At 41.4% G+C, this 11,183-nt stretch overlaps 1 protein-coding gene across 1 annotated transcript; it reads left to right on the top strand.

Annotated features, from left to right (window-relative positions):
• The first annotated feature begins 1,813 nt into the window (after nt 1-1,813).
• Nucleotides 1,814-10,443, top strand: LOC138871006 (uncharacterized). Its single transcript, XM_070148852.1, has 2 exons — nt 1,814-2,289; nt 10,425-10,443. Exons 1-2 carry the CDS (start codon nt 1,814-1,816, stop codon nt 10,441-10,443), a joined length of 495 nt encoding a protein of 164 aa, XP_070004953.1.
• Nucleotides 10,444-11,183: the final 740 nt, after the last annotated feature.

Here is an 11,183-nt window from a genome sequence, read left to right as displayed (position 1 = left end):
CTTCATCCTTTTGTGTTGATATTCCTTTGAACAATATCATGTCGAGGTCTCGTCGTTCTCGTGAAGAGGTTCCTGAAGACACCCCATCGTTCATGGTTCCTCCTTTTGACAGTGAAGATATGGTGGTAGAAGAGGGTGACAACCCTCCTACGGTGGAGGAGTTACTACCGAGACACCCCTTATCCCGAAGTGACTTCCTCAAAGATCCCCCTCCTACCTTGAACCCCGTATTTTCTAAGACGGAGCAGGTCCATATCGACGCCCTTCGTGTAAAGTATGGCATTCCTGCTCATATAGAAATAGTTCCGACGATGAGAGATTATATGGACGTCCACAGACCTGGGTACTGCACTTTCTATGAGTACCCTTTTATGATCGGTTATACTCTTCCTCTCTTCCCCTTAGTGGAAGAATTCTGTAGATTCTACCAAGTATGCCCGACACAACTTTCGCCATATATGCTCAAGGTGCTTTTGCTATTGACCAAGTATGCAGGGTTGGTGGAATGTAGCATTTCTGTCCACCACCTTTTACACCTATTCACGCCTGGCTTCCTTAGGGATACCATGGTGCATTTGAGGCTTCGTGGCACGAAAGGGTTGGTGGCCGGGATGAATGACCGATCAAGCCGCAAGTTTTGGCACAAATACGTCTTTGTCAAGACCGAGCACGTCGTTTATGACTCCGCCAGATTCCCAAAGCGGTGGAACGAGGCTCGTAAGTGTCGTCACTCATTTTGTTCCCCTTTCTTCAGTATTCACTGTAAGTTTATTTGCTTGCCATTTTGCAGCTATGGGCCATTTGCCACGCCCTATTACAGATATCAGGGATTGGGTAGCCCGTCTGTTTCCTCATGCAGTGGAAACTCGAACTTGGCCTGCCTTCGTGAAGCGTTACGGCCCTAAATTTCCCTCTAGTAAATGTCTTACTTACTGCTTCGTTGGTCGTGTGACCTTATTTAATAGTACGACCCTTTGTGATGACAGGTCGAGAAGCTTCCAGGCAAAGGACGTCAGTCCCCGCCTTTCGACAAGTCGTTGCTACTACGGATACGCAGTTTGTATTAAGTGAGTCTTTTCAAGAGGGTCGTCTTTAACCTATTCAATTGGGAGATTCGTCTCGAGTCGTGGACGCGAGGAAAGAGGCTTCTTCGGTACCGACCTCACATCCTTTGGATGAATCCTCTAATGGGGACGAGCTGTTGCCGAGGAAAAGAAGGAGGCTGGAGCTTGGGAAGGGCGTCTACGGATGCTGATAGAAGTAGGGCGTCCCAGACAGCCCCTGCGCCCGTATTCATAGCCGACGCCATTTTGTCGGGGAGATCTCCCCAAGTGGAAGGAGTTTGCCCAGGAGCTGGTTCAGTGCACTCTGTTGAGGGTGGTGCATCGTCCAATGTTGGAGGGCATCGTGTTGAGGGTGGCGGTTCGTGTTCGGATATTGATCTAGAGGATGTTAATGAGTTCGTGAGGCCAAATATACCTTATTGGAAAGAACTTGTTGCGCTTTAACCTGCGTTTCTCAGAAGTTGAGGCATTACCTGCTGGCCTACACCACCTACCTCATTACCAGATTGGATCCTTTAAAGTATATATTCCAGAAACCAATGCCCACTGGGTGGTTAGCAAAGTGGCAGATCCTGCTCACTGAATTTGACATAGTCTACATCACTCGCACGGCAATGAAAGCCCAGGCATTAGCAGATCATTTGGCTGAAAACCCAGTTGATGATGAATACCAACCTTTGAACACCTACTTCCCTGATGAAGAGGTAAATTCAGTTGAGGCAATATCCGAGGACATCAATGCTTGGAAAATGTTCTTTGATGGAGCGGTAAATGCAAAAGGCATTGGAATTGGGGCAATCTTGATCTTACCCACTGGTCAACATTATCCAGCCACAGCTAGGCTTCAATTTTTCAGCACAAACAACACTGCCAAGTGTGAAGCTTGCATTATGGGTATGAACATGGCAATCAACCAAGATGTCGAAGAGCTAGTAATCATGGGAGACTCAGATTTGATTATCCGACAAGCTCAAGGAGAATGGGAAACCCGAGACGTCAAGCTTATTCCTTATAAGCAACATGTGGAAGAACTTGGCAAACGATTCAAGTCGATAGAGTTCAGGTACATCCCTCGTTGCCACAATGAACTAGCTGATGCACTTGCCACTTTAGCCTCAATGTTGCCATACCCAAGCAATGCCCGCATTGATCCCTTAGAAATCCAAATCAGGGAAAGACACGGCTACTGTAATACGGTTGAGGCAGAACCAAATGTTCAGCCATGGTATCATGACATTAAAAGATTTTTGAAAACCAAAGAATACCCCGAGCAAGCCAGTGGAGACCAAAAGAGAACCATTAGATGGCACGCAAGTGGTTTCTTCTAGAGCGGTGATGTTTTGTATAAAAGAACTCCGGATCTCAACTTGTTAAGATGTGTTGATACCGAGGAAGCTAGGAGAATCATGTATGAAGTGCACGCAGGAGTGTGCGGACCCCACATGCACGGGTATATTTTGGCAAAGAAAATCCTCCGAGCAGGCTACTACTGGATGACCATGGAAAGAGACTGCTTCAGTTTTGTTCGGAAGTGTCATCAGTGTCAAGTGCACGGTGATTTGATTCATGCACCTCCCACGGAATTGCATCCCATGTCAGTGCCCTGGCCATTCGTTGTCTGGGGCATGGACGTTATTGGGCCAATAGAGCCAAAAGCCTCAAATGGGCACAGATTCATACTGGTTGCCATCGACTTTTACTAAATGGGTTAAAGCAATCACTCTCAAATCCGTCACCAAGAAAGCTGTGGTAGATTTTGTGCACTCCAATCTTATCTGCCATTTCGGTACCCCTGCAACTATTATCACGGACGATGTTGCAAACTCGAATAGTCATTTGATGGGAGAGATATGCGAACAATTCAAGATAACGCATCGGAATTCTACTCCCTATCGCCCTAAAGCCAATGGTGTCGTCGAAACGGCAAACAAAAACATCAAAAAGATTTTGAGAAAGATGATCCAAAGTTCCAGGCAGTTGCATGAAAAGTTACCCTTTGCATTGTTGGGCTATCGCACTACTGTGCGCACATCAATCGGATCAACCTCGTATCTTTTGGTTTATGGCACTGAAGTCGTAATACCCGTAGAAGTCGAGATCCCTTCTCTCTGGATCATTATTGAAGCTGAAACCGAAGACAGTAAGTGGGTCAAAACCCGTTTGAACAGTTGACCCTGATTGACAAAAAGTGGATGGCCGCAGTTTGCCACGGGCAGTTGTATCAACAAAGAATGGCCCGTGCCTACAACAAGAAAGTGCGGCCTAGAAATTTTGAAGTGGGGCAACTCATTTTGAGGCGTATTCTTCCCCATCATCAGGAAGCAAAAGGGAAATTTGCTCCCAATTGGAAAGGTCCATACATCATCAGAAAGATATTGCCCAAAGGAGCATTGTACTTGGAATACATTGAAGGAAATGACCCCGAAGCAGCTGTAAATGCAGATGCAGTCAAAATGTACTATGTCTAATCTTTCTACAGTGACAACATTGCCCGATTGGGATGACGAAGGTTTTCATTCTCGCTACCCCAAACACTCCAATTCTTTGCTAACCCATTGAGCAGTTTACTTTTCTTTCATTACCCTCTTTGGAACTCGAAGGTGTCTGTAAAAAAATGTTTTCTTGAACTACGTTCGACTTTATTCCGAAAAGATACGTAGGCAGCCTCTCTTTGGGGTTCAGTCACCCCGAAACAAAAATCCAATTTCCCCAAAAAGAGAAACTGTGGCAGATGTTATAATGATTTGGCGATGATCCCGCCCGAACGGTTCCAAAGTTGTAATTCAATCCAAGTTCTTTTTACCCAAACCTGGTTCAAGTCCTTCTGATCAATCGGCAAAAGGTTTTTCAAAATCGGAGAACACGGCTGTTTGGATCCAGTGTAATCAAGATGAGAGAAATAAAATGAGAGAGTCTTGTTGGTGAAAACCCACATTCACCATAAGTCGACGGTAAGTAGAGAAATTAAAAATGAGAGAGTGTTATTGGTGAAAACCCACGGGCACCATAAGTCGACGGTGAGCAGAGAAATTGAAAACGAGAGAGTCTTGTTAGTGAAAACTCGTAAAAGAGCACTATAAGGCGATGGTGAGAAGAGAAATGAGAGAGGTTGATTGGCGAAAACCCGAAAAGGGTGCCGTTGATCGAAAAGAAAGAACCCCTCACCACCACTGGTACTAAAAGGGTCCTGGCAAGTTTTCTCGGTTTAAAAAACACGGGTCGCAATGGGTATGTGGGAAGTCGGATTAGTTGTGCGGATCGGGTATCCAGTCCAAGAAGCATGTCATGTCTATTGAAGTATGCATGCACTCTAGATAAGTCCTTCTTTCCTTCCCGAAAGGGACGCTTCTCCTTAAATTCATTTTCTTGTCTTTGTTTAATTTTCTTTGAATCCCTTTCAGTCTGACCCTGTTCCGAAACTAATACAAAGAAAAAGTGGCAAGTTTGGTTTTACAGGGTTCTGCTTAATAAAAGTCGAGTCCAAAGAAAAGTACCCAGCCTCAGCGTGTGCATCAAATCAATCCCGACTGGCCATGATGGTTGATGCTCTGAAATCAAAATTATTGAAAAGGAAAAGAAAGCCAAAGGCAAAAGCCCTAAAGGTGGAATAAAGTGAAAGGGTCGAAGCCCCACGCGGGCGAGCCGTCATGAAATCTTAAAAGTTGAGTCCCTCGATTTGAAAGATAGATCAATCTTCAGAAAACTACCAAGCAGCAGAGGTTCTCAACAAAGGTTCGGGCTGAGATCGAGTGATCGAGACAATCAAAGCCACAAAACCATCCACCGTTTCAAACTAACAATTGTTCTTTGTTTAAAACTGAAATAGGTGTCACACCTCCTTTTTACCTACACCTTTGGAAGGGTATAAGGGAGTTTTTCTAATTAAAGGACAATCGAAATGGAATTATTTCATTTAAAGATTCAGAGTCGCCACTTGGGATAATTTATGGTGTCCCAAGTCAACGGTTGAAATCCCGAATCGAGGAAAGGATTGACTCTGTTTAACAGTCCGAGAACCAAAAATTCGAGTAAGGAATTCTGTTAACCCGGGAGAAGGTGTTAGGCATTCCCGAGTTTCGTGGTTCTAGCATGGTCGCTTAACTATTATATTCGACTTAATTATCTGATTTTAGAAACACGTTTTAACCTATGATGCCTTTTTAAACTTTTGACTGCTTTTAATCAATTTTAACAGAAGATTGAATGTCGTTTAAAACACGTCTTTGGATCGCGCCACATGAAATGTACCCGCAATCCTAAACATATTTTATTCAACGCTTTAAGATTTGATTTGGGTCACATGAAATGCACACCCGGGTTTAGGAAGGTAATATTATTAAAATACGCGCCTAAAGCAACTAACGCATTTGTAACTTTGCGAGGGCCATGGAAAATTCGCTAAATGGCACACCTCGAATTCTAAGGACTAAAATATTAACTAAGCGAGGATCATACATTTTAAGATTTTATTTGGCATGGCACCTCAATTCCAATTCTAGAAGGGAATTCAAACAAAGTTTTAGAGGGTCATACATTGCTAGAATTATATACTATGGCGCGCCTCAATTATTAGGGTTTGGCTAGTTGATTAAAGGGCATAATAAGTCCTTGAATCAAATTCACGAGGCCAAATTTAACCGCATTGCAAGGGTGGAGAATCGGTCCAGTCATTAAAGTGGATATGGGCCAGTGACGGCCATTAACACGGAGGCATCAATTCACTGTAAACAAAAATTGCTTTTATTTCCAAATTGCCTTCAAGGCTCTGGACCAAAATTGAGCCCAAACTTAACGAAAGAAAACGACAGCAACATTCAGATCCAATTAACAATAATCATTGACATAAGCAAGAGCAACTTAAACTATTTGAAGTGCAAAAATTCATAAAATTCAGAAAATCTCATATTCAAATCCTCATATCTCATTCAAATTATTATACCAAATAATAACTAAGCATGCCGGATTTTTACCTTGAGCAACACCTTTCAACAGGCTAACCAATCAACTAATACAAGACCAAACTTAGTTATATGTCATTCAAACACTAGTCAACTATTCAAACCAATCAAAGTGTTATTACCATTACCAACTAGGACACTTCTTTCACCCATAGCTATTTTTAACACGACTGATGCCAAACAAGAAAATCAAATCACTCAAAACTTCAGTTTTATGCTGTGACAATCAGCTCATGCTTTATTTACGAGTCAAAACATTTCTAATGGTAAACATTGCAAGCATATATGAAATTGAAGGGAAACGACTAAGACTCATTGTGAACATCTACAGTTCTTGATCAATTTTCAGATTCCAAACTTCAAATGCACTTAAGTGATGTCCATAGTGTTTGAGAATACCTAAAAAATAAAATGACAGAAAAGGAAGAAGATCAGCAATAGCAGGACAGTGTCACCAACAACAATGGAAATAGTCTCTCAGTAGTTCAAAATCAGTTTTAAAAAACCAAAATCAGACCATCTTCAACCCAGATAAGTACTTGTGATCTTTCAGGAATTAGAGCTAAACCAGGGAAGCGAAGAAAACTGGAAATTCGAACTCCCAGCACAAATTCAGCTCAAAATCAGCTTTCAAAAAACAAATTAAACCAACCTTAACCCTATATGAATCAAAAATTGCTTCAGATATTCAAAACCTCAAGAATTATAGAAAGAAATCCAATGGAACAGTAGTTTTCTATGAAATTCTTAGTCGTTCTTGAGTTTTAGATCTTTTTATCTCCTCTATCTCTTGGGTCTCTTCCCCTCTTCCTTGAAATGCAAGGAAAAGGTGCCTTTATAGGTAAGGAAATAGGGCAGCAATGGAGAATCAAATTTTCATTTTAGTCTTTTTCATGTTTTTATTTTTGCCTAGATATCCCTATTTAGTTTTTAAAGTTTCAAAACAATCCCAAAGTCAGCTTCTAAGAAGTTTCCTAATCAGTTATACAAAGATTCCCCTAAGAAAATACCCAAAACTACCCCATACCCCTATTATTTACAAGTAACCCAGATGGGTATGGGTCAAATTGACCCTGGGATGACCTATTAGGCTGAAACACATTCTCTCTGGTCTTTGGTTCTATCAGCAATCAAATCCCGTCCAATAAAGCCCAAACAAAACAAAACAAAAATTTCAAACCCAACAAAAGGGACTTCAAGAATGAAAAAAGAACAAAGGGAAAGAGATTTAAAACTGAACATGAAAATTGAAACGACAATCAAAAACTTAACACGTCTTAAATAAAAACAAACATGATAGAATGAGCAAAATACACACAATCAAAGGGAAAATTAGCACGGCACATTATGAATATCAAACAACTAATGAAAGAAAAAGAAAGCCTGAATTCAAAGCTTGAACTTCACCTAACTTCATCGGAAGAAAGCTGATTGGAGAAGGGCAAAAGAAAGAGAATAGGACCAGATGGCAAGACAATGAGAATAACCAGAACAAATGAAGGAAACTTACCAACATGAATCGAAAAACCAGTGGAGACCAGGGATATGACCAAACTAATATTGATCTCTCGCTCTTTGTCAAGAATGAAAGAACAATATTTGTTTCACCAAGTCCAGACTTCAAAACTCGCAGAGCAAACAGACCCAAGGTCATGCATGTGAATGGGCTTAACAAAATGATTTCGAACTTTTAGGAGCCGAACCCGGATTCAACATTCGAAGAGCTTGAAGGTGATTCGAGAGTCAAGAGTTTGAGATTGGGAAAGAGAAGATTATGGGGATTCTGGGTGTTATTTCAGGGTGATTTGGGAAAAGTTAGGTTTTGATCTGGTTTTCGATTTAAGATTCAAGACGAACCAGTAGGATTCGAGGGGAGCTATGTCGAAATTTGGAAAGAGGAAGGTGAGGGGGTTCTAGGGTGTTAAGATGGGGATGATTGGAGTGGTCGCCGCCACCTTGAGGCGGTGGAAATAGAGGCGGTGGCGTTAGGGTTTGCAGGTTAGAGTCTATGTGAAAGAGATGATGAAGGGGTAAGGGGTGCGTTTGGACACTTTTATACATGGGCAACCTGGCTTCCCAACCATTGGATGAGGAAGACCTCGACGGTCCTAATCTCCCTTAAACGAAACAAGGTCGTTTAGATGGTGAGGGGAGGAGCTGGACCGGGTCAGTGTGACTTTGGGCCGGGTATTGGGGCAATTTGGACGGGTTTCAGGGATGCAGGGGTTTGGGCTTGGAGATAATTCAATTAATTTTGGCCCAAATTCCTTTTCTTCATTTCAATTTTTCAATTTTTCTAATTTCTTCTAAATTAATAATTAAATAAAATCTAAATTAATTCCTAATCAAATTATCCTATCAAATTAAATTAACTAACTCTCAATAATAATTACCACAACTAATTAAATACCAAATTAAAGAAAAACTACCAAAATTCGAAATTAAAAATTTAGAATGCAAAAATAAGTTATTTTTTGTGATTTTTCCATTTTTATAAAACACTAAATTACTAATTAATTCAAGAATGCAAAATTAGATCCTAAATGCAAATGTAGTGTATTTTTTGTATTTTTATGAATTAAATAAAATAAACATGCACAGACAAATGCAAACAATAACAAAAAATGCTACGAAATTGCAAATAATGGAAAAATTTATTTTTCTTGAATCTATGGAAATAATTCATATAGGGAAAAAATCACCTGCTCACAACTGCCCCTCTTTGTTCGGAAATACGAAGAGTTTTCGTGCAAAGATAAAGTGAGCGAATACGAGCAATTTTTGCCCGTTTGAATACTCCGCGAGAAGCATTTTTGAAATATTTGACCACACCCTGCTTCCGAGGTTTCCTACATATCCTTGGCTATAAAGGAATCAGGTCAGTGTAGTTCGGGAAGTTTTGGTAGCTGGGACTACCATAAAGCTGTGATTTCACAGTTGTTGTTGTTGCTGCTACTGCTTACTGAACCCCCTTATTATACCATGACAAAATAAAAAGACGCTAGACTAGACTATGATCTATGCATTACAAAATCCTATCTATATCTTCAAAATTGCTCTTTTGGTTCTTGTTGCCTTGTTAACTGGTATTTTCCCGGTGGAATCCCCTTGTTGCCGCCTTGAATTATAATCTGAGATGTTTCCCTTTCTCCGGGTGGACGCCTGATTGCTGAAACTTGAATGTATTCCCTTGTTCTTCAGGTAGGCTCCAGATTGCTGAAACTTGAATATATTCCCTTGTTTTCCAGGTGGGCTCCTGATTGCTAAACTTGAGATGTATTCCCTTGTTCTCCAGGTGGGCACCTGATCGCCAAAAATAAACAAAAACAAAGAAAACTTCTACCCGAGTTTGACATATTACCAAATATCACTAAGAACTTGAAACCCGAAGCTTGGTATACTCCCTTGTTCTCCAGGTGGGTGCCTGATTACTGAAACTTGAATGTATTCCCTTGTTCTCCAGGTGGGCGCCTGATTACTAAAGCTTGAAATGTATTCCCTTGTTCTCCAGGTGGACGCTTGATTACTGAAGCTTGAAATGTATTCCCTTGTTCTCCAGGTGGGCGCCTGATTACTGAAGCTTGAAATGTATTCCCTTATTCTCCAGGTGGGCGCCTGATTGCTGAATTCGAAATGTATTCCCTTGTTCTCTAGGTGGGCGCCTGATTACTGAACTTGAAAAATGTATTCCCTTGTTCTCCAGGTGGGCGCCTGATTTTCACAAAATAAACCAAACAAAGAAAACATCTGCCCCAGTTTGGCATGTTACCAAACATCAGTAAGAACTTTGAAAACTGAAACTTGAACAATACTCTCTTGTTCTTCAGGTGGGTTCCTGATTGCTAAACTTGAAAATGTGTTACCTTGTTCTCCAAGTGGCACCTGATTGTTGAACTTGAAAAATGTATTCCCTTGTTCTCCAGGTGGGTGCCTGATTACCGAAACTTAAAATGTATTCCCTTGTTCTCCAGGTGGGCGCCTGATTGCTGAACTTGAAATGTATTCCCTTGTTCTCCAGGTGGGCGCCTGATTGCTGAACTTGAAATGTATTCCCTTGTTCTCTAGGTGGACGCCTAATTATCGAAACTAGAAAAATGTATTCCCTTGTTCTCCAAGTGGGCGCCTGATTATCGAAACTTGAAATGTATTCCTTTGTTCTCCAAGTGGGTGTTTGATTACTGAAACTTGAATGTATTCCCTTGTTCTCTAGGTGGGCACCTGATTATCGAAACTTGAAAAATGTATTCCCTTGTTCTCTAGGTGGGCGCCTGATTATCGAAACTTGAAATGTATTCCCTTGTTCTCCAGGTGGGCGCCTGATTGCTGAACTTGAAATGTATTCCCTTGTTCTCCATGTGGGTGCCTGATTACTGAAACTTGAATGTATTCCCTTGTTCTCCAGGTGGGCACCTGATTACTGAAGCTTGAAATGTATTCCCTTGTTCTCCAGGTGGGCGCCTGATTACTGAAGCTTGAAAATGTACTCCCTTGTTCTCCAAGTGGGTGCCTGATTGCCACAAAATAAACAAAATAAAGAAAACTTCTGCCCCAGTTTGGCATGTTACCAAATATCAGTAAGAACTTGAAAACTGAAACTTGAACTATATTCCCTTGTTCTCCAGGTGAGTGCCTGATTGCTGAACTTGCAATGTATTCCCTTGTTCTCCAGGTGGGCGCCTGATTACCGAAACTTGAAATGTATTCCCTTGTTCTCCAAGTGGGTGCCTGATTACCAAAACTTGAAATGTATTCCCTTGTTCTCCAGGTGGGTGCCTGATTGCTGAACTTGAAATGTATTCCATTGTTCTCCAGGTGGGCGCCTGATTACCAAAACTTGAAATGTATTCCCTTGTTCTCCAGGTGGGCACCTGATTACCAAAACTTAAAACATATTCCCTTGTTCTCCAGGTGGGCGCCTGATTGTCGAAACTTGAAATGTATTCCCTTGTTCTCCAGGTGGGCGCCTGATTACCAAAACTTGAAACGTATTCCCTTGTTCTTTAGGTGGGCGCCTGATTTTCACAAAATAGACAAAGACAAACAAAGAAAACTTCTGCCCCAGTTTGGTGCTGGGCGCATCTGTGAGTGTTAATTGAATCATGTTACCAAATATCTCTATAAATTTGAAAGCTAAATCCCATTATCCAGGAGGGTCCTGAAA

Source organism: Nicotiana sylvestris, chromosome 6 (genome assembly GCF_000393655.2).
Source record: "Nicotiana sylvestris chromosome 6, ASM39365v2, whole genome shotgun sequence".
NCBI lineage: Eukaryota > Viridiplantae > Streptophyta > Magnoliopsida > Solanales > Solanaceae > Nicotiana > Nicotiana sylvestris.
The sequence above is the reverse complement of the archived record's forward strand: the minus strand, read 5'-3'. Positions and strand labels throughout refer to the sequence as shown.

Excerpts from the sequence above, each read along its gene's own strand:
- LOC138871006 (XM_070148852.1), top strand. The coding sequence starts at position 1,814 with ATGTTCTTTGATGGAGCGGTAAATGCAAAAGGCATTGGAATTGGGGCA.